Below are 24,753 nucleotides of genomic sequence, written 5' to 3'. Positions count from 1 at the left end.
AGGCTCAGTTTCCAGCACCATGCCAGGCAGCACACAACTCTAGCTCCAAGGGATCTGACTCCCCTTTCTGGCCTCCACAGACACATACACACATATTTAGATAATTAAAAACAGAAATAAGGGGGCTGGAGAGATGGATCAGTGGTTCAGTACACTTGTCACTCTTGGAAAGGGCATACGTTCGAGTCCCAGCATCCACGTAATGGTTCACAGGCATCTACCTGCAGCTCCAGTTCCTGGAGACCCAACAACCTCTTCTGAGCTGCTGGACACAAGCACACACATAATACATATATGCAGATAAAACACTCACACATAAAATGAAATGAATAAGTCTAATAGTAATCTAAAAATAAAAATAAAATCTTTCTTAAAGGAGATAGCAAAAGTCTATACAGTAAGTATGTTGTACATTTTCCTGGGTTTCTACTTTTGTTAAGATTTTAGATGAGCTTTCTTTTAAAAATATTTTTACTTTTATGTGTATGGGTGTGCTGCCTACAGTATGTCTATGTTCCACATGCGTGTCTGGTGCCTTCGGAGACCAAAACAGAGTGTTGGATTCCCTGGAACTGGAGTTATAGACAGTTGTGAGCCACCATGGGGGTGCTGAGAACTTGGGTCCTCTGCAAGAGCAACAAATGCTCTTAAGCACTGAGCCAATGCTTAAGTAGAGGTCCCCTGTCTACCTTAAAATCTCTCCCTCACCTATGCTCCCACCAAAGTCACATACCAGGTCTAGTGAAGAACACACAACTGTGCTTAAATACAGAGATGCCTCCCAACAGTTTCTGTAAGACGATTTGTGGCTACTGCAAAAAGTTCATTTCTCATTTGACTTCTCAATTTAAAACAGAGATACTTTCCTAAATTAAATTTTCACTTCGGGTAAGTATCAAGAACTTGTGAAGACATTGGAGCACCGGACTGAAATCCCAAGGCCCAAATCAGGAGCAGAAAAAGAGGGAGCACGAGCAAGGAACTCAGGACCCGAGGGGTTCACCCACACACTGAGACAATGGGGATGTTCTATCGGGAACTCACCAAGGCCAGCTGGCCTGGGTCTGAAGAAACCTGAGATAAAACCGGACTCGCTGAACATAGCAGACAATGAGGACTACCGAGAACTCAAGAACAATGGCAATGGGTTTTTCATCCTACTGCACGTACTGGCTTTGTGGGAGCCTAGGCAGTTTGGATGCTCACCTTACTAGACCTGGAAGGAGGTGGGAGGTCCTTGGACTTCCCACAGAGCAGGGAACCCTGATTGCTCTTTGGGCTGATGAGGGAGGGGGACTGGATTGAGGGAGGGGGAGGGAAATGGAAGGCGGTGGCGGGGAGGAGGCAGAAATCTTAAATACATAAATAAATAAAAATCTTTTTGAACTAACAAAAAAAAACTTGTGAAGAAACTCAAGTCTCTGCCTGCCTGCTCCCAAAGCACTCTCCTGCCCACCATTGCTACTCAGGCAAAGGAGACTGAAGGATGCCAGGACCTTTCTGGGATGCTGGAGACACAGTGCTGCATAGCACTACAACTGACCAGCAGGTGTCCCTCTCGAGCTTCTGATGCTCAAGCGCCAACCACAAGGAAGTAAAGAAAAACAAGAACCACTAGCCGCCAAGAGAAAGCAAGACAGGCTACAGGGCAAATGTCTTACAATGAGAATGAGGAGAAACTCCCTGCAAACATCCTCTCAAGTCATGTGACCCGGATTAACAGTCTATCTCTGTGACTTTCTTCTTGAGAACACCTCATTCCACTTCCATGGTCTAAGTAAGAATGCCTTCAGACAAGTGTCCACTGAAGAGTCTATGAAACACCTCACTAGAAAACCCCAAAACTGTCAAAAACCCAGAAAACTTGAGATACTGTCACAGCAAAAACAACCCAGGAGATGTAACAGGAGGGCCTGGCTGGTGACCTGAAAGGCAAGCACCTCACATCTGTGTAAAATATTGCAGCTGGATACTGAACACTAAGAACCTGCTCTCCAATTTTCACAATAACCCTAAAGCTGTTCTGAAATAAAAAACATATGTTTCTTTTGTTTTATTTTTGCTTTTTGTTTTTATTTCAGGAAAAAAAACACCACTAGCTGCCCATTTGGCCAAGTCTATTTTAAGGACTTGTTCTGACGGCTCTAAAATGGCTGCTTCTTTCTCAGGCACATTCTTAAGAAACTGGATGGCAGCAAGGAAAAGCCACAGGCTTGAAAGAGGAGACAGGACTTGAGGTAACAAAAGAGAAGCCTGGGGGATGAAGGCCCCCTCACTTCTATCCCGGTGCTAGCCACATGAATCACCTCAAAAGTCTAAAAAACAGCCAGTGCTCACAGCACACACCGCCTCACCCAACCATGGTGGGCAAAGGCCGGTGGAGGCTGCCGCAGCAATGGGAAAGCTGAGCAACCTTGGCCAAGACTCAAACAAGGTCTTGCTGAATGACAAATTGGCCTCTGGAGATTTTTATGCTCCAAACTTCTCCTAAAGCCCCCAAAGAAAACGGGGACCAAATAGTAATCGTCTCAACTTAAAGGTGATGGTAAACCACTTAATACGTATGTTAAGTACTCAGTCTTTAAAGTTTTAGTTCTCAGCTGTTGAAAAGCAGGAAGCTGTGAGTGGTGCATCCACACTGTGCTGCAACAACACACAGAGGTGAGGTTTTCCTGTGTGTGCTGTAAATAAAAAGCTGTGGTTGTGAAGGAATGACGTGCTAGATTCCTGGCCCCTCAGCCACAGTCAGCTTCACCTTCTTGGTAGGCAGCCAAACCTCAAGAGTAGAATCTGCCAAGGGGGAAAAACAGTTTCGGGGAGACTTACTCCGAAGCTTCAATCTTTTTGTTTTTGTTGTTGTTTGTTTTTCCAGACCAGTGGAACTCACTACGAATCCAAGATGGCCTTGAGCTCACAGTCACCCTCCTCCCTCCACCTCCTAAGCAGTAGGACTACAGGTGTGAGCCAGAACACACAGCTATCAAACTTCAATCTTTTCAAGAGTTAGGATGTTCCCCTTTTAATAATAAAAAAAGAAAATTGTCACAGTATAAGTGAAAATCGGAGCCAGGCACAGTAGCTTTAGGCAGGCAGGAAGATTTAACTGAGGCAGGAGGATTGCCACAGATTTGAGACCAACCTGGGCTAGACATTGAGTTCTGGGCCAACTAAAGCAATAAGGTAAGATCTTGTATTGGAAAAAAATGAACTGTGAGCCGGTGCTGTATGCCTGTAGTCCCAGATACTCAACAGGCTGATGCTGGCTGCAAGTTCAAGGCCAGCCTGGGTTACTTAGAAAAACCCTGTCTCTAAAAAAGAGGGCTGGGGTCAGTATAGAACAGAATCCTAGCAAGAACTTAGTCCTCAGTACCACATAAGCGAGAGGGACATAGACATGGGGAGACAGAGAGACGGAGACCAGAGAGACAGCTCAGTAAGTGAATGCTAGCTGCAGAGCTCATCGGCCAAGTTCAGTCCCTGGAATGATGTGAAGAGCAGGCGAGTGGTTACACATCTGCAATCCCAGCGTTACTTCAGTTGAGATGGGAGGGACCAGCTCCCGGGAGTACAGGAAGCAACAGAAACAAGAGCGACTGAACATCAACAAGGCAGAAAGCAAGAACCAACTCCTGAAAGTTGTACTCTGCCTTCCAGTGTACACACACACACACACACACACACACACACACACACACGTATGGGAAACAAGTAAAAATCTATTCCACCTTAGCTAAGAAACTAGCAAAGAGATCAGAAATCGAGACTGTGAGACACATGGCCTCTGTCCTATACACATTCTCGGTGGGCGGATTCCGTATAAAATCAGAGTGAACCCATCATTGCAGAGGCAAAGAACTGAGCAACACCTCTACGGAGAGAATTCAGGAAAGGCGAGAAGCAAGCTTCAGTGACTTACTACCTACGGGAATGAGATGAGTGGGCTGTGATTCTTCCAGTTTGTTTCTCAACCAGTCAAAATCCTGGTATCTTCTTCGAACAGAATATTCTGGCAAGTCAAACTCCATCCGAGTACTCTGCAAATAAGAAGAGAGAAGGGGATATGAGTGGGATTAGATTCTGGTGAAAACATTTTTAGAATACCCAAATCAGGCCAGGACGCACTTCCTGCCACCCATTCACCAGACAAAAGGCAGCGTTTCCCAGCAGGTTACAAAGTCAAGGAGCTAGGTTGGCCCGGTACAGTGGTGCTTGCCTTTAATTCAAGCACTCAGGAGGCAGAGGCAGGAGGATCAAGGTCAGCCTGGAGCTAGAGTTATTTTCAGGACAGACAAGGATACACAGAGAAACTGTCTTAAAAGACCAGTAAGAGTGTGTGTGTGTGTGGGGGGGGGGGGGATAGACAAACAGAAAGGATGGAAACATCAGGTCTTTGGTTTGAATTTGATTTTTTTCCCTACCCTCAGGAAATGGAACTCAGCAATTCTTCAGAATTGTCTACAACATTTGATTCATTTCCTCTAGCTTAACTCTGGGAGGGCTGTTGGTTGTTTTCCCTCAGAATAATACAATTTCAGATATTGCTGCTGAACTGAATCCAAGTCCATGAAAAGGAATGTTATCCCCACCTCTGTGACATATGCTGACGAGCTTTGCTGAAGGCACAGGGGACATAACCAAATAGAGACGACAGAAGACTCTTCCTGTGGGAGGCGGAGCCTAAGACTTTTGCCAGCACTCAAGGTAGAGGCAAGGGAACCCAGTGAGTTCAAGGACATCCTGCCTACGCAGACTCACAGTGCAGCTAGGGAGGCTATACAGTGAAACAGAACAACAACAACAGGCTTTTGCTTCATTCTGCCAGAACAATGACCTTGAAAGCAAACTGTATTTTAGATCTAGATAGAAAACATCTAGAAAAACATGCCAGTGTGTTGCAGAAAATGTTGATGGTCTATGAATTTTTAAAGTTTTCTGAAATGCGATCACATTCCTTTAATAATACACCAATGTTAAATAAAATTAAGTTACACCGAAATACAGTTTTTACTTTTTAACTGTTATTTCTTCTCAGATATACCATTCCTCTCTGGGTGGTTACCGCAGTTGCTGATCTCAAATATGAGATAAAGTACAAGATAAAAATTATCTATGTCACATTTCACAAATTTATTCTTTCAGACCCTAAGTCTGTTTTAATCCAAGACTTCTAAAAAATCTTTAAAATACCTAAGGAAGAGTTGTCCACCAAACAAGACTGTGAACAGCTTTTGGCTCTGAGAGTATGATGTCATTCTCCCAAAAGCTGTCCTCTTGGCCTGAGCAGAACTGGAAGGGGAGAGAGCTGGCCCTCAAGGATTGCATCAGCTCCCCATCCAGTCCGTCACATTGTAAGAACCCACGAGACAGAACCTTCGCATGTCAAAGCATGCAGAGTGGGACAGCTTGGAGGAGACACATCACAAAGGTCCTGCTGAGTTATCAGGCTTTCCAGAGGAAGTGGAACTATGGATGACCTCAGGCACAGCATGGCAGAACCCCACTGACAGGGCTATGCTGTGCTCTTTGGCCCCGGTGGCAGGAAGCACCCATGCCAGGTTCCTGAAATACATGGAGTCCTGCGTTTTACTTTTCCCAACATTACAAGCTTGGAGGGAGACACTTACAAGAACCCTCTCAATACCCAGACCCCAGAAGAACACCTGTCAGTAGTAATGAGGGAAACAGACAGCGGGGTCTCTCCCTCTCCCTTCCTAAACATTCCATGAACAAAGTGACCATGATTCTTATGCTCATCAAATCAATTCCACAAACCACCATTTATGCAATATTCCTACTTTGTGAAATCAATACTTGGTAACTACAAAATGTAGGGGAGTGCGTTACAGTGTAGTGTTGCAGAGATATCCTGACTTATCGGGAAGCCAGACTACCCAGAGCTGCAATAGGGCAGCTCTGGAGGCTGGAGCTGCAATAGGACAGCTCAGCCCTGGAGGAAAGGTGTCCTGAGTATTGGGAAGCCAGGTTACCTGAAGCTGGGTGTGGTGGGGGGATGGTCAGGATATAGGGATCCTGCTCTTCTGGAGAGTCGCTATAGCTGAGTTCTGCTCTATTCAAGGAACGTCCTAGCAGAGCTGTCTGCTTCTTCTCTAGCCCAAGATATTTCTTCTTTTGCTAAGACTCTGCTAAAGGAGAAGCCCCTGCAGAAATGTAGCAATCTCCTCCAGCTCAAGTGAAAAGTTGTTACTTTTTCTGCCGGCCTTGCTCAGACCCCCTTCAAGAGCATCCTAGCAAGGTTCTTCTGTTCTGCTCCATCTTGCTGAGGCCCCCTAAGGAACAGTCTCAGCAAGTTTTTTTTTTTTTTTTTTTTTAGTTCACTCTCCTAAGGGAGGTCCCAGCCAGGTTCTTCTAGTCTGTGCTGATGAATGAAGGTGGTCACCCAAGACTCTTTTGAGAAAGAGATTTGTTTGGGAAGGAGAAGTCCAGGGAAGTGGCTGCCTCTGCCAGGGAAGGATTAAGGGCAGCTCTTAACTGAAGGGGCAGAGAGGCTTATATAGGTTTATTTTAGGGATGGAGATTTCCCAGGGAGAAGGAGGATTGGTTAGTTTTTCCCTGCTCGGGGACTGGTCAGTTTAGTTGGTCAGGGCAGAGATGGCTCTGACTTTGTGGTCAAGCTGTGTTTCTTTCACTGGTTCTTTTTAACATTTTTTTACTCTAATCTTAGGACCAAGGTATATTTCTTTCACTGACTCTGGGTTCAGAGTCAGGGTGCTCAGTGATTGGTTGGTTTCCTGCTCCAGTTGTCCCTTTTACCCTACACAAAAGGCACAAGAAATGGTGTTTTGCTTCAAACATTTCTGTATCTGGAGATTTGGCTCCACTCTTCTATATGTTCAGGTTATATTTGCTTATTTTAAAAATACAAGAAAAATAATGAATGAATGAAAAATACAAAAATGGATTTAGTCCTCTAAATAGAAAACAAAATAATATTTAAATTTACAAACTTATACTTTTTCTATACATATTCATTCAGTTTCTGTATCATTTTAATACATCCTGGACACCTTTGTGTCCAGACCTTTAAAATCACTTAACATATATACAAGGACAATATTTAACTGAGTAACTATAACATAATTAATCCCTATTCAAATTGCTTCTGACTTTTAATCAATAAATAATATTACAGTAAACATCACTGGCCTTCTATCCATTTATCCCACTAAAATAAATTCCTAAGGACAGAACTGCTAGATAAGGGGTGTGTGTGTGTTGTATATTTTTATTTTATTTTTGAGATAGGGTTTCACTGTGTAAACCTGGTTGGCTGATCTGGAACTCACTTTGTAGACTAGACTGGCCTTCGATTCAGAGATCTACCTGTCTCTGCCTCCCTAATGCTGTGATTAAAGGTGTGTCCCCCCCCCCCCCGACAATATCTCCTAGTGTTCATCACTGCATATGCCAGCTTCTGGGGATCCTCCTGCCTCAACTTCCACCTCACAATAGGAACACTGGGATTGCAGATGCACTGCCATGTCCAGTTTTATGTGAGTTCCAGGATTCAAATTCTGGTCTTTACCATGTGTGACAAACATTCTATCCAAGTCCTGTGGTGTATGGATGTTTTACCTGCATGTGTGTCTGTTCACCATTTATGTACCTGGTACTAGAGGAGAACAAGAAATGGCATCAGATTCCCTGGAACTGAGGCTGGAGATGGTCATAAGCTGCCATGTGTGCAGGAAATTGAACCCATGTCCTCCTGAAGAACAGACAGAGCTCTTTAATCACTAAGCCATCTTTCCAGCCCCCTCAAAATACTTGTGTTTTAAAGGTTCCACTAGGGACCACAGGGGATGTACTACTTGTCCGACACAGCAGGGTAAATATCATCACGAAACAGAAAGGCTCATTTTTTTTCAGCTCAGAATTTATTTATTTTAAACACAGCTTATTCTATGAAAGCCATACTAATACATAAAATATAATCAAATGACAAAAATTAGAAATAAGAGAGAAAGATAGAGGAAAAACAAGGACAGGGAGCCTAGCACCCTGGAGGTAAGAGTAAGGCCAGCACAACACACTTGCCACACAGCACTGCAAAGCTGCTGAAAATGGGCCACACGCATGGCTGTGACTTTCTGGAGAGGAGCTGGGAGAGCAGAATCAGGAATTAATAAAACATTTCGATCAACAAAACTCCGGGGACGAGTATAGTGAGTTTTCCTCTGTGAAATTCAGGGTTTCTAATCTCTAATATCAGTAAACAGAAAAGCAGGCAGACAGACACACAAATTCCAATCATTAGAGAGAACCTCTATATCACCCTTCTGTCCTGTGTCTATAACCTACAGTGTCCATCAGAGGTCGCCCATCACTCCAGTCAGATCTGAGAAAGTAATTACGGCAGAGAAGCCTAGCAGGGCTGCTCCATAGGACACCTCCGTGGTCATCTCTGGAGACACTGGCTACAAACCCACAGCCTAAAACACCCAGCAGGACAGCCTGCACATGCCCGCGCAGATCTCCCACCAGACCTAGAAGGAACAGGGCTCTGGGAGCTCAATGTCCTATATAGGAGTAACTTTTATCCTACACATTATTTTATGAGCACCCAAAGATTTTGAACAGACTTTTTGAAAAGTTAAATGGTACAAAAGCAGTCTCCAACGGCAAAAGAATCCTTGATGAGTTTACTGAAACTGGCCAAAACACTAAATTAATTTAGCAACCGTTGACTTTCACAAACTCAAAAGCTAAGATTATGCTCTGCTAACACCTGAGCATTTAGCAATATCAGGCAAAGAGCACTCTACAACAGGATCCCCAGCACTGTGAAGTAACCTCAACCTTCCCTGAATCACCAATCAATCTTAACACTCCTGCATCACCAAGCAACCTCAGCCTTCCCTGCATCACCAAACAAATTCAATACTCCTGGCATCACCAAGCAACCACAACACTCACTGTATCTCAAACCTCAACACTCCCTGCTTCACCAGTTATTAAAAAGCTGCAGACAGCTTGAAAACATCTGGACCTCCCTTTGTTCCTGCCAGATGATCTTGTCACTCTGCCCTGGAGAAAACTTCAACTATAAGCAAAGACTCCCTTAACTTCCTACCATGAGACATATGCTTGTCCTCAGCACGCATCTTCTCATACACCCAGCAACTCCTGCCCTACTTTTCCCTGTGCCATCACCTTCTGCCCATCTGGCTCTTAATTCTCCTTTATCCTCAAAAATAAAAACATGTAAACCAGACACAGTGATGCGTATCTGTCATTGCAGCACTCAGGAGGCCAAGGCAGGATGATCAAAAATGAGTTCTATGCAATCCTGGACAGCAAGTTTGAAGTCAGCAAGGCTCTGTCTAATACACTCATGCACACGCATGTATGCATGTGGACACACACAGCTTTTATCTCTTTCAAGCGCTCTCTTGTAGTTACTGCTCGCTTGATGCTTTCTTCTTGCCAAGTAAACTGCCAAGCTATCAACACTCACATCTTTCCCCTTATTTCCCACTCACATTAACCAACTGCAAGCTACATCAATGAAACTGATCAAACCGTGGTCACCCAAACCCTTGTCATTAAGTCGAACATCCACTTATGATCCTGAACTCCTTATCCAAACCTCTCAGCAGCACTTACATCTGATGGTAATGACAAGAAGATATAATCCTAAAGTGTGCCTCCAGGGTGGCTCCAAATCCACTGGGACTGACAGTGAAGACTAGCCGTCACCGGAGAGGTAGAGCACAATTATCAAGGGAGCAGACTCTGGCTCAAGCTCAGCCTCACCGCACATTAGCCGCACGTCACTGAGCAATTATATTCATGTCACTGTGTCTAAGTAAACAGAACAGAATTCTGGGAAGAAGGGAAGTGTGCAGATGCCATGAATCTCCAGCCTGAAACAGATGTAGGTTTAGAATGTTGCTGGTAAGCCACAGTCACATGGAGATACACAGATTTAACAGAAATGGGTTAATCAAGATGTGAGAGTTAGCCAATAAGAGGCTAGAGCTAATGGCCAGGCAGTAATTAAATACAATTTCTTTGTGGTTATTTCGGGGGTTAAGCTAGCCGGGTGGCAGGATGCCGCCTGCTCCTCTTACTACAAGACTGCAGTCTCAGAGATGATGGAAAGTATGCTGCCTGGGACATGCTAGCAAAGAATGACACACACACACACACACACACACACACACACACACACACGATGACAGTCGATGAGTTAGCTACATACAAATGTTCATTTTCATGAAAGAATGGAGACTAGCACACTAAGCCACCGATAATCATTTCTGACTATGAGTCTATAGGCATGTTTTCATTTTACTATTTTAGCTTACTTCCATTTTCTAAGTTTTCTACAACAGATTAAGTATATTTTAAAATAAAAAATTGAAATTTTCATCACAAAAATGGATAGACGTATGGTTAAGTGTCCAATAATCAGATGCTACTGTGTTGTGAATTTCTAAGAGCAGGAGCTGTTGGATACAAGCGGCTGTGCTGTGCTGGCCTGACATCTAAGAGGAAGGCACGGGTGGTGGAGACTTAGTGAGCATTCCTTATCAGAATGGCTTCAGTTAACTTCAGCTCAGAACTGTGGCACCAAGAATCTGTGTAGTAATAAGAGCGGCGGGGCTGCCTCCCCAACACCCAAGCCGCCTGCCTGGCTAGCTTTTGCCCCGAAATAATTACACGGACACTGTATTCATTTAAACACTGCTTGGCTCTTAGTTCTAGCCCTTACTGGCTAATTCTGATATCCCAATCAACCCATCTCTAATCATCTGTGAGCACCGGTCTTACCGGGAAGATTCTAGCTTAAGTCCATCCTGGGTCAGAGCTTCATAGCGTGCGTCTTCCCTGGAGCAGGTAGCATGGCGTCTCTCTCTGAAGCCTCTGCTCCCCAGCAGAGAGCTGTCGAGTCTGACCTCACTTCCTCTTCCTCCCGGCATTCTGTTCTGTTTACTCCTCCCACCTATCTCCTAACCAATGAGAGCCAAGCAGCTTCTTTTTATTTAACCAATGACCTTCCTCCATCAAATCTGCATTACATTGGGAGCAAGGGACCATGGGAGAGGGTTGAAGGGGAGGGGAGAAGGGACGGGAGCAGAGAAAAATGTATAGCTCAATAAAATCAATAAATAAAGAATCCGGATTACATGCCTTTGGAGATGGCTCAGTGGTTAAGAGCAATGACTGCTCTTCCAGACCTGGGCTCAACTCCCAGTGCCTACATGGCAGATAGCTATCTGTAACTCCAAGAACTGACACCCTCACACAGACATACATGCAGGCAAAGCATCAATGCACACAAAAATAAAAATAAACTTTAAAAAGGAAAGAAAAGAATAAACGAATCTGTATTAGAGATGTCAGAGTTAGCTCACTACTTAAGAGCACTGACTGTTCTTCCAGAAGACCCCCAGGTTTGAATCCCAGCACCCACACAGCAGCTCACGATCACCTGCAACCCCAGTGCCAGGGGATGTAATGCCCTCTTCTGGCTTCCAAAGAGCACCAAGCATGCATACTGTATGTAATCAAAACACTCATACACATAAAAATAAAAATTAAAAAGAAAAAATCTGAATTAGAGGTAGGCATAGCAACACACACTTTTAACCATAGTACTTATGGGGCAAAAGGGGGCAAATCTCTCTGAGCTCCAGGCCAGCCAGGGCTACAGAGTGAGAACCTGTCTCCATCATCATCATCAGTTGGAGCAGGTGCATTAGCCAATGAACCAGCTAAGCCCTGCAGTTTGTCCTAATGTGCATGTGTGTTGGAGGATTTAGAGGGCTATAGGGTGTGGGAGTCAAGCAGTGGTAGAAACGTCAGGCTGGGTCTGCACTGCTGCAGCAAGGCAGTAGCCCTGTCACCAGGCTGCTCACAGCACCAAGACAAACAGGTTTTGCATTTTACTGAATACAGGGTGAAAAGGTCACCCCAAGAGAAAGTAAACAAATGGGAAGAATTCCTGGAAATATGTACATTACCTCTGAGGAAATCATACATGTGTGAGCACCCTCTCAGGGAGATAACAGGGCAGCTATGCATGGACAGGCAAACCTTTAAGTGTGAGCCAGGTGCAGAAAGATGGGGTAGGGTGACATGGAAAAACTGAGAATGGAGATCTCCCATGATCTTGGATAAGTAGCCCCAACATAATAAAACTGGCAGTCTTACCAAAAGCAATCTACAGATTCAATTAAAATCCCCATCAAAAACCCAACATTAAAAAAAAACCCAACATAATTCTTCATTGACCTTGAAAAAACAATACTCCACTTCATATGGAAAAACAAAAAGCCCAGGATAGCCGAAACAATCATGTATTAGGAATTTCTGGAGGCAATACCATCACTGACTTCAAACTTTACTATTGAATATACAATACTATTGAATATAGAATACAGTAATGAAAACAGCTTGGTATTGGCATAAAAGCAGACAGGTGGACCAATGGAACCAAATCAAAGACACCAATATTAGTCCACACAACTATGAATACCTGATTTTTGACAATGAAGCTAAAATTATACAATAAAAAAGAAAACATCTTCAACAAATGGTGCTGGCATAACTGGATATCAATATGTATAAGAATGCAAATAGATCCATATCTATCCCCATGTATCCTCAAGTACAAATGGATCAAAGTCCTCAACATAAATCCAGTCACACTGAATCTCACAGAAGAGAAAGTGGGAAGTAGCCTTGAATTCATGGACACAGGAAACCACTTCCTCAATATGACCTGAGCAACAATAAATAAATGGGACCTCCTGAAACTGAGAAGCTATGTAAGGCAATAAGACAAAATGACAGCCAACTGAATGGGAAAAGATCTTCACCAACCCCACATCAGACAGAGGACTAATCTACAAAAATATAAAGAACTCAAGAAACTAGACATCAAAATACCAAATAATCAAATTAAAAATTGGGTACAGATCTAAACAGAGAATTCTCAACAGAAGAATCTCAAATGGCCAAAAGACACTTAAGGAATTGCTCAACATCCTTAGCCTCAGGAAAAGCAAATCAAAATGACTTTGAGATACCATCTTATACTATTAAGTATTAAGAATGGCTAAGATCAAAAACACTGATGATAGCTTATGCCAGAGAGGATGTGGAGAAAGGAGAATACTCCTTCATTGCTGGTAGGAGTGAAAACTTGTACAGCTACTTTGGAAATCAGTATGACAGTTTCTCAGAAAATTGGGAATCAATCTATCACGAGACCCAGTGATACCACTCTTCGGTATATACTCAAAGAATACACACTCACGCCACAAAAACATCTGCTCAACTATGTTCATAATAGCACTATTCATAGTAACCAGAACATGGAAACAATGTAGATGCCCCTCAACCAAAGAATGGATAAAGAAAATGTGGTACATCTATACAATAAAGTAGTATTCAGCAATAAAAAAAATGGCATCAAGCAAACGGATGGAACTAGAAAAAAACAACCCTGAGTGAGACAACCCAGACACAGAAGGACAAACATGGCATATATCACTCACAAGTGGATTCTAGACATAAAGCAAAGGATAACTGCCTACAGTCCACTACCCCAGAGAAGCTAGGCAACAATGAGAACCCTAAGAGAAAAATACATCAATTCCCCCCTGGGAAGGGGAAATAGACAAGAATTCTTGAGAAAACTGAAAGCGTGTTGGGGGAGGAAGGATGGAAGGGGAAGGGAGAGGGGATGTGGGGAGGAGAACATGAGGGAAAGGGATGTCAAGATGGGGGAAGGACAGAGAGGGAGAGCAAGGACAGTTATCTTGATTGAGAGAGCCATAACAGGATTAGCAAGAAACCTAGCACTAGGGAAACTCCCTGGAATCCACAAGGATAAGCAATAGTCAAGAGGGTACCTGAACTAGCCTTCCCCTGTAAGCATATTGATGATTACCTTAATTGTCATCATAGAAACTTCATCCATCAACTGATGGGAATAGATACAGACATCCACAGTTAGCACTGAGCAGAACTCCCTGACTCAAGTCGAAGAGAGGGAGGCTCAATATTATGAACAAAGGGGTCATGACCATAATAGGGGTACCCACAGAAAACAGTTGACCTGAGCTAGTGGGAACTCACTGACTCTGGCCTGACAGTAAGGGAACCTACCTACGACCAAACTGGGCCCACTGAATGTGGGTGACAGTTGTGTAGCTTGGGCAGTCTGTGGTACCACTGGAAGTGGGACCAGATTTATCCCTCGTGCTTCAACTGGTTTTTTGGAGCCCATTGTCTTTGCTCAGCCTTGATATAGGGGGAAGGGCCTTGGTCCTGCCTCAAAGAGATGTGCCAGATTTTGTTGACTCCCCATGGGAAGCCTTACCCTCTCTGATTAGTGGATGGAATATGTGGGTATGTGAAAGATGGGGGGAATGGAAGGAGGGGAGAAAGAAGAAACTGAGATTGGTATATAAAATGAGAAATGATTGTTTTAAAAATAAATTTTAAAAACAGAATGGTTTAAATGGTCACACATGACAGAGAGAGGGGAGAGAGTGGGAAAGAGAGAGAGAGATTTATATAATCATTGCATAATTAGACAGACCCAGACAGTAAGCTACATGTAGTCATGTGGACATATAAATGGTTTCAAAAACACTCTCAAGCAGAAGGAAAGTGAGAGAGCAGCAAGCAGGATACACTGAAACCCAAACCATTGCACGCTAGTGTTCATGTATGCCACATATGAAAAGGAAAAGCTAAGCTGTAGCATCTGTGCTTTCAGTGAGAAGACTGTCCAGCTAAGGAGAAGGGAGCCCTTAGAACTGTTTCTGCTTTATGAACATGTATTTTACTACTCATGTGATTTTAAAATATAGTATTTCCACTCAAGAAAGATGAAGAAATATATGAACAGATTTCATTCTGTTCATCTTTCCAAAAAGTTAAACAGATGTAGAATCAACCAAATTCTTACAATAAAAAAATGTTTGCTGGGCACACATTTCTCAACTCAGAGATGGAGAGGGTGAGGTAGAAGGATCAAGAGTTCAAGGCTAGCCTGAGCTACACAGCAAAATCTTGCTTCCTGCCCCAAATTATTACTTTTTAATTAAAAGAGAAAATAAGGAGGTCAGGAAGATAGTTCAGTGGCACTGTGACTGGCATGTGAGACCCTATGTTCAATTCCCAACACAAAGTGGGAGGGGTGAAGAGTAAGAAAAGGAATATGTGGTTTATCTGAGCTACTAACACCATCCATAAAGGTTCAGTCATAAAAGTTCATAAAACAACTGTAATTCCTTCTGCAGTGTGTGATTTGTGGTAGAGGAAAAACAGACGAAAAGAATGGTTTCCTGACCGAAGTACTTACTTCATACATATATAAAACATATCCCAGTAACATTAGCCACTACCCCCTTGTCCCTCTCTAACATACACACCAAGCCCCCATCCCTCTTTCATATCTGTGTTGTTTTTGTAAAGCACTTTTTTGTTGACAAAGGTTTCTGTTCTGCCTGGTCCCATAACCATTCATTACCAAAGGCCTACATTAATTATAAACTGGTTGACCTATTAACTCAGGCTCTTTATTAATTAACTTTTACATCTTATATTAACCCATAATTCTTGCCTGTGTTAGTCACATAGTATGGTACCTTTTATTAGTGAGGCATTTTAAACTTGCTTCCTCTGTGTCTGGTTGATGACTGCAGACTGAGCCTTTCCTCTTTCCAGAATTCTCCTATTCTGGTGGCCCTGCCTATACTTCCTGCCTGGCTACAGGCCAATCAGCGTTCTATTAAATCAATACAAGTGACAAATCTTTACAGGGTACAAGACCATTGTCGCACAACACTCCCCCCTTTTTTAAAAAACCAAGAACTCTGAATCTAGTCTCCTCTGTTTAGCTTTTTTTTCCTGACCATTATCCATAACAACTTGTAGGCAACACTCTAAACAAAGACAAACATCCATAATCAATTTTGGCGGGATGTGGGTATAGTTTTCTAGGCTACTTCCTGCTGATTGGGGGCACTGATAATCTTATGGGGACCTAAAGAAAATATAAGATTATGGTCAAGTCTTGAACTCAACCAGCAGTCTTGAGGTTTTTCTAGATGTAGAACTCAGAGAAAACTCTAATAGAGATCCTCTGAAATGTTGGATCATCTGGGCCACCCACTCCTATTGGAGATTTTTCAGAGTGTCTTGGTCCATCAAACCATATTTGTCTGGAAGGAATCCACAGTTTCTCATCTTCTGTGGAAACAAAAGCAAAACCTCTTTTCCAAAGCAACATATCCTTAGACCCAAATTTTGAAGTCAAGATACCTTTAAAATACATATGTTGGTTTAGCTCAGCATCTCATACAATGACATGTCTCTCTGAACTTAGCTCATTTACAGTCAAAACATTAAAAGAAAATATAATAATATACATAATCCATACTCTCTGTATATATTATATCTTTATGTGGCTTATTTCTTTTTACTCCTTTAATCTATGACTGGACTGTCTGTACTCTGTCTCTTTAAAGACTTTGTTTTATTTTTATTAAATCATTCACTTTAAAAAAAAACTATTTATCTCTCCCAAGCCTATGTACATTAATCTAACACTGTGACCCATTTAGAGGTCTTTTACATCTAATTTGTCTTTATTGCATATCTGTAATAATTTTCTGACCAGGAGTGCTTTAAAAATGGTAGACAGCTTGGTCTCAGCAGCCCAGGCTTTCAACATGGCAGAGGTAGTTCACCACCTGTTCTGGGACTGCTGGGTGGAAGCCGTCCTCACAACCATGACTCTGGGCATACAGCACATAAACCCTTTCTATCTGAGTAAAACCTAAATCTGCCACATATCACACTGCATAGCCTGGAAATATCTGTGTATGGCGGCAGGAATCCGCCATACTCTCCTGCCTGTGCACGTCTAGCAGACCTGATCCCACTGCCTGCACTGAGCCACAGGCATGCAGACCCATTGTGGATGGTGGGCATCAACCCCCAAAAGGGGCCAAAGCTGTTCCTGTAACTAGCACAAATCAGAAAGGCTTCCCTTAAAGAAACTGCACAATTCTTGCCACTAAAGCTGAGTCAGGAAAACTCTTAAAGGAGCTGCATCTCTGCTTGCTGCCAGAGTGTGTTTGTGTATGTCTAAAATTCCTTCCCAAACTCTCTCAGGTTTTAAGTGGATTTAGTTGGCCATGTTTGCACCAATTGTTGATAGAGGTTTCCGTCCTGCCCAGTCCTGCAGTGTCTGAAGATATTTCCGATCGTCACAAGTTGGGGTTGGAGACAAGTAGAGGGTGCTACTAGCATCTAATAGACAGAGTCTAGGGATGTCCTACACCCTATAATAGGACAGCCCCCACAGAAAGTATTGTTCATCTCAAAATATCAATACTGTCAGTTAAGAAACCCTGCTCTAACTCTAAAATTTTAATACTATTTTGAATATGAAAAAAGACTTCAAAAAAGTAAAAGTCAACAACATAGATCAGGGATGTAGTTGAGTGGTAGAGCACTTGCCTAGCAGAAACAAGGCCTTGTGTTCCATACCCACCTTTCCCCCAGAGAGTAAGAATAAGTGGTGGCGCACGCCTTTAATCCATGCACTTGGGAGGCAGAGACAGGTAGATCTCTGTGAGTTTGAGGCCAGCCTGGTCTACAGAGTGAGTTCCAGGACAGCCAGAGCTGTTACACAGAGAAACCCTGTCTTGAAAAACCAAAAGAATTAAATGTATTATTTTACAAGTAGAATTAAATGAAGAATATGAACTTTGTAGTCTTAACACATTCATGTTAGAAACCTAGTTACCAATTTCGTTGCCCCATACAGGTTATTCAGTTTCGTCATGTATAAAATTCTAACTAAACACAAATCTTTTAGGATTTCTGTTAAAACTAATCAATTTAGTCCCAGTGCTCTTCCCTCTTTCGGTCTGGTAGAGAGCATGGCAGAGAATCACTAGACATCAGTTTCCGTCCCCTCATTTCTGTCTTTAACTCCACTTATCCCAAATCCTGGCCCCATCACAGAGACATGGATTGATATACAGTCATGCAGATTGGGAAACAGTAAGCAAACCACTAACGACACAGAGGGATTACAGGGACCAAAAGTTTTATTTGAACTATTTCAGCCACAATTTCCCCATTTTAAGAATAAAAACCTATTGTAAGCATATAATTCTTTTTAACTTTTAATATAACCTCCCTCTCATAACTATAATAAAGTGACCACAGGAGAGACAGCAAAAGCAGAGAGAGGATCCCAATGGCTCAAAGCATTGTTCTAGGCTGTGTCCTAGCGCTGTGATAAACACTGTGGCCAAAATCAACTTGGGGATGAGAGGGTTTATTTGGTTTACACATCCCAATCACAGTTCATCACTGGGGGAAATCAAGGCATAAACTTAAAAGCAGAGACTGCTGATTCAGAGACCATGAAGGAAGGCTACTTACTGGCCTGCTCATTCATGGTCAGCTGCCTTCCTGATACCTCACAGGACCACCAGCCCAAGGGTTGTACCAACTACACCGGACTGGGTCTTCTTACATCAGTCACTAATGAAGAAAATGCTTCTCAGACTTGCCTATAGGTCAGTCTTCGAGAGGTATCCTCTTACTTGAGGATTCTTCCTCTAGATGACCATAGCCTGTGTCAACTGCCCAAAAACAAAAACGGAAAACACATGCACAAGTATGAACCCCCACAAAGTAGGGGACCTACTTTGGTAGTGATCCTGTATGTGATGTAGGTCTCCATTGTACAGACATGCTTTTTAGGGTCATCAACTGTGACAAAGAGATCGCGAGTTTCACCATCAATGTCATCATCAAGGTGGAGTCTGTTCAGAAGGGAAGATGATGACGCTGGGCTCGAAGTGCCTGCTGGAGTACCACCATTGGGCAAAATGAGGTCCTGGAAGAAGAGAACAGTCTTAGAAATCACACGAATAGAGAACCTCACCAAACCACAGCTGCTGCAGCCACACTATGAAAACCTCAAAAACAACTGCCAATGCGCCCATGTTTCTCTTCACTCCATGTGTCGCAGGAGGAACTCAAGTAGAAACTGATGCAGAGGCCATGGAGGAACGCTGCTTACTGGCTTGCTCGCCACGGCTTGCTCTGCCTGCTTTCAAATAAACCCTAGGATGACTTGTCCATGGGTGGGCTTGACCCTTGCACATCAATCATTTTCAATACAATGTCCCACAGACTTGCCTACATGCCAGTATGATGGAGGTGTCTTCTAGATTGAGGTTCACTTTCCCAGATGGCTCTAGCTTGTGTCAAGTTGACAAAAAGCTAACCAGATCTTAGCCTCTCATGCTATCTGTCCCGTTTTATATTTAAAATTTCACAGTAAAAAAAAAATTTTAAAGAGATTGTCAGAGGGAGAAATGTCAGGAAAGAAGGAAGGAAGGAAAGAAGGGAGGGAGGGAGGGAGGGAGGGAGGGAGGGAGGGAGGGAGGGAGGGAGGGAGGACAGCAAACAACAGTTCTCATTCTCTTTCCACCATAGGATGAAGGCCTAAGGCTACCTGGATAAATTACATGTTAAGAATTTGTTACAAATATAGTATCCTATTTATGTTTGATTTTATCTTGGGTTTTTCGAGACAAAGTCTCACTGTGTAGCCTTGGCTATTCTGGAACTTGCTCTGTGGACCAGGCTTGGCCTTGAACTCAAGAGATTCACCTGCCTCTGAATGCTGGGATTAAAGGCCTGCACAGCCATCATCCAGTGTTTTTGTTACTGTTGTTGTTGTTATTTGTTTGTTTTGCAAACATAGTATATTTAAAAGCAAATGGCTCCCACAGACTCCACAGAGAGTGGCACTATTAGGAGTTGCAGTCTTGTTGGAGCAGGTGTGGCCTTGTTAGAGGAAGTGTGTCACACGGGATGGACTTTCAGGTTTCAAATGCTCAAGCCAGGCCCAGTGTCTCTCTCTTCCTGCTGATCCAGATGATATAACTCTAAGCTACTCCTGGGCATCATGTCTGCCTGCATGCCACCATGTTTCCTACCATGATGGGCTAAACCTCTGAAGCTGTAAGCCAGCACCAGTTAAATGCTTCCCTTTATAAGAGTTGTGGTCATGGCTCTCTTCACAGCAATAAAAACCCTAACTAAAACAAAGGCCATGAACATCTAAGGCCCAGTCTAACAGTCCCCCTGTGGTGTTAGAACTTGACAAGGGAACAGAGCCTGTGTCTACCAGAAGATGGGAAGACCCAAGCGTTACCTCAGAAATCACTGAAAGACAAAGAATAAGAATGTGGCAAAAAGTGACAAGACAGCAATGGAAAGGCACTGGTGCCCCAGATCATAGGGTGGGGTCAAAGACACTCTGAGAGCTCTGACCTGTCCTTTAGAAGTCACCTCAGAAGTAATATCCATGAGCTACAGCTGATCAGAGGAGACCTCAAAGAAGAAAGATAAGACAAGACAGAGGAAAGCAAGGCCTGGGGTGAGGAGGACCAAGGTTTAGTTCCCAACACCCACCTAGTATCTCACAACTGTCTGTAATTCCAGTACCAAGAAACCCAAAGTTCTTTTATTGCATCTGCAGACACCATGTATACATGTGGTGCACAAACATACATGCAGGCAAACAAATATTCATACTATAAAGTAAAAATAAATACTTTTACATAATTGGTTTATATACCTGATTTATCCACAAACAATAGCACACACCTTGTGTGTGCATGTGTACATGTGTGTGCACTTGCTGATGAAATTATCTATCTTTCTTGTACATGTGGAACATGTGTGTGTACATGTATAACTGTGTGCATGTGCTGATTCAATTATCTATCTGCCACGTGCATATGTACATGTGTGTGCATGTGCTGGTGTGATTATCTATCTGCCACGTGCATATGTACATGTGTGCATGTGCTGGTGTAATTATCTATCTGCCACGTGCATGTGTACATGTGTGCATGTGCTGGTGTAATTATCTATCTGCCACGTGCATGTGTACATGTGTGCATGTGCTGGTGTAATTATCTATTTGCCTTCTCTTGTCTGATCTACAGAGACTCTATACCAACTCTCCTAGGTTTATCCCTGGACCTCAGCCAGTAACCTTGAGGAATAGCCACATATAATATGAAATGACCTGACCAGTACAGGAAAGGGAGAGTCAGGCAATCAAATTCTGTCACAGCAAAATCTGGTCATATTCCTTCCTCCTGGGACTACTCAGCTAGGGAAAATGCTGTCACCTCTCACTCCAGGGTGTCCCCTGCAGTTTGGGCATCTAGGAACAATGGACAAGACTCAAGTGTCTGAAGTCTCCAGAGCAGTGATGCTATTGCTCCGACTAACCAATAACAGCCTTCCAAGATCAGCAGGTCAGCCATGACCCCTCTCCATGAGGATGCAGACTGAAGACCTAGCCTGCCCTAGTGTTTGATATGCCAACAGTTGAGCCTGAGTTCCTTACTAAACTGAATTGCTTCATGGAAATTTTCCAACCCCTTGGCAATTCTTCCTCTCCATTCTCTGGTCACAAATTCTTCTAGGTAAACATGAATTTTCTGTTTTTAAAGCCACTGAGATAAAACCAACATTTTTTCTTCAGGATCATAAGTTTATCACAAAATGACTTTCAAGATCCTGCCCCACGAGAAATAAGTGTACTAAGAAAACACAAAGATCTTAGGGGTAATGAGCGAGGGTTAGGAGAAGTGAACAGCCTAGGTGCCCCTGCCCAGCAGAGACCTCAGGAGTGGAGTTTGTTGTGCTTTGACCTGGATTCTCAAGCAGGCATCTCATGGTAGCAACGTGAGCTGCAGATACTGCAGACACAGAGCAAGTACTCTTAGCTAAGTTATCATCAGTCAGTTCTCCATACCACAGTTAGAGTCCTTCTTTTTAAAACAATCTAATCTAAGGCTAGAGAGAAGACTCAAAAGTTCTGAGTACTTGTTATTAGCAGAGGGCATCCACATAGTGTGGCTCACAACTGCCTGGTACTCCAGCAATGAGGGACCTGACACCCTCTTCTGGTGTCCTCAGGCACCTACACTCATGTATACAAACACACACAGAGACACATATATGTATATAATTTAAAATAAATAAATAAATAAATATAGTTCCAGGACAGGCAAGAAAACACAGAGAAACCCTGTCTCTTATAGCAACGCAAAAACAAAACAAAATCCACTCATTGCTGCAAAATGTCAACTTTCGCCAGTAGTTGTAAGAACACTCCTTCTTCTGTACCCTGTCCCTCACTCTTTACCCAAGAAAGACACACAAAGAAAATTGCATTCCCTCACAAACTCCTCTGGTTCAAGATCTGTCATAGCCAGTGGTTGGCAAGATAATTAAAATACACTTACATCTCTGGTGAGATCTCCCGTTATGTTAAACACGAGGTTCATAAAAGATAATTAAAATACACTTACATCTCTGGTGAGATCTCCCGTTATGTTAACACGAGGTTCATAAAAGCAGAGTGGCCTCTACTGGGAGTCAATATGGATGCAGAGAAAACAAGAGTCATGCCAACACAGTCCAGTTTCCTCTCTGACACCGGGTAATGTGGGTAACATGAAGACCCCTTTCAGAAGAGTCCAGCAAAGCAGATCAAGGCAACCCACAGGGGAGGACAGCACTTATCCACAGCCTGCACCTGCCCAATTTGTCCTAAGTGATAGATACAGCAGAGACCTGGAGAATGAATATGTCCTACACAAATTGAACAGAACTCTCCTGACTGATGATTTTGCTGTAAAACTCAATTTAAAGCCATTCTGGAGAATCAAGTCAAAGGGGAAAAACTCAGAAGTAGGCTTGTCAAAGATACTAACAGAACAGGGGACACAATGAAACCTAAAAAGTGGCCAGGACTGATGGCATTTACGGCAGCAAGACAGACAATATACTATACATTCCTTATAAAAATTATAAATCCAAGTTGGGCTTGGATTAATTATAATTACAAGAGAAGATTGCTTGTAATCGTAGTACTGGGGTGGTAGGAGCAAGGATTAAAAGTTTGAGAGCAGTCCACAATACATAGCAAGGTTCTTCTTGAAAAATAGACTCCAGACAGACAGATAAAAATTATAAATCTAGACTTCTAGACAATCTCAATAAGTTAACCACCAGAGCTAACTTCCTCCCCACCCTACACTAGATGCTAACCTGGCATCTAAAGAATGGGATACAAAAGCGATGTGATTCTGGAAACCAGGAGAGGGTGCCACCCAAGGACCAGGCATTCTAAAAATTTATACTAGATATAATTAGAACACTGCTGAACAGGGGACCAAGAGACACCTTTAATAGAGTTTTTCTGAGACTATTTAACTGTCATTGAGGCTTGCAAAGATGTAGAAAATATCTTTGCCCCAACCCCTTCATAAGCCTAATGTGAAAATGCAGTTGTAGGGCTGGTGATGGGGTATGGCAGACGGGACAGTGAGACAAAGAAAGGCTCTGGCTGAGGTGCTGCACAAAACCCACAAAGCAGGGTGAGGATCACCAGCAGGGGTGCCCTTCCCACAAGGCTTTGTGTAGCTTAAGGGGCACTGAGGGGCGTGGGGCTCTGGGCTGAAGACAGAGCACTGGAAGGGACACTGAGATGAGTCAGACCACCTTTCACTAACTGCCCAGGACTTGCCTTCCGCCCCATCCTTCTTCTGTTTGCTCAAGTGTTTAGAAGTGAAGACTCCAAAAAGACAGTTCAGCGACATCAAGCAGAAACAGGCAATCCAACAGTCCAATAGCAGACCTGCATTATTAGCACATCAGACACAAGTAAACAACCAAAAAGAAAGTGAAAACCTGAAGCCTATGCTCTCTCATTCATTACGACCCAAGGAAACAAGAGAGGCAGAGTCCACAAAGCAGATAAATATATGTATGAAAAGCTTTAACCCATAAAATGAACTTAGGCCACATCTACTTTGTGCTCCCATTAGAAAAAAAAAGTCAGAACATTTAAAATACATCCTGAAAACAAGAAAAAGAAAATAAAAAAAACAAAATTCAATTCACTTAAAAAAATGGATTAGATAAAGTGAAACTTACAAAGCCCAGCCAATATAGAAAGAAGAAAAATAATAACTATTTAGATCTTATCTCTATAAGTGATTTTAAGTTATAAATGTATTACAAATAACTACACCAATAAGTTCAGAAAGACACATAAGCTTGGTAGCACTGGGGAAGGAGAGACAGATATGCAGCAAATGAAGTTAAAAAGAAACAGAAAATCTGGAAACAATAACCATCAAGGCCCCAGAGGTTTTACAGTCAAATATTCTGAGACACACATGAAAACACAAAGAAACCTTCCAAGTCACTTTGTGAGGGCTAACCAATAATCTGCTATCAAAATTCCATGACAACTATTATATACGGCAGCTATAAAGTAACAGTCAAAACCGTGGCTTGTGTGTTAAGTTTTATCAAATGTAATAAAGTGCCATAAAATGGGCCATACACCCAGCTCTGTTTCTTAAATTTAATTAATCAATGAATTGATGTTTTGCAGGACAAGGACTTGAACTCAGTCCTAACTCTACCACTAAGCTACATCCCCTGCTCTGAAAAGAACTTTTTAAAAAGATGGAGGATGGAAAGATGGCTCGGCCCTAAAGAGCACTTGACTGCTCCCTGACCTTCCAAAGGACCCAAATTCAGTTCCCAGCACCCACACGAGGTGACTCACAACTGCCTGTAACTCCAGCTCCAGGAATCCAATGCCATTTCTGGCCTCTGAAGGCACTGCATTCATGT

At 42.9% G+C, this 24,753-nt stretch overlaps 1 protein-coding gene across 1 annotated transcript in view; it reads right to left on the bottom strand.

Annotated features, from left to right (window-relative positions):
* The window catches only part of Snx30 (sorting nexin family member 30), a 113,029-nt gene that overhangs the window by 36,297 nt on the left and 51,979 nt on the right, over positions 1–24,753 (bottom strand). The window contains exons 2-3 of the mRNA XM_075944845.1: positions 18,713–18,904; positions 3,924–4,034 (exon numbers count right to left, since the gene is read on the bottom strand). Coding sequence (XP_075800960.1) covers positions 3,924–4,034; positions 18,713–18,904 — 303 coding nt within the window. The remainder of the gene's footprint in view (positions 1–3,923; positions 4,035–18,712; positions 18,905–24,753) is intronic.

Source organism: Microtus pennsylvanicus, chromosome 13, assembly GCF_037038515.1.
Source record: "Microtus pennsylvanicus isolate mMicPen1 chromosome 13, mMicPen1.hap1, whole genome shotgun sequence".
NCBI lineage: Eukaryota > Metazoa > Chordata > Mammalia > Rodentia > Cricetidae > Microtus > Microtus pennsylvanicus.
Note: the sequence above shows the minus strand (reverse complement) of the source record. Positions and strands in the feature narration are given on the sequence as shown.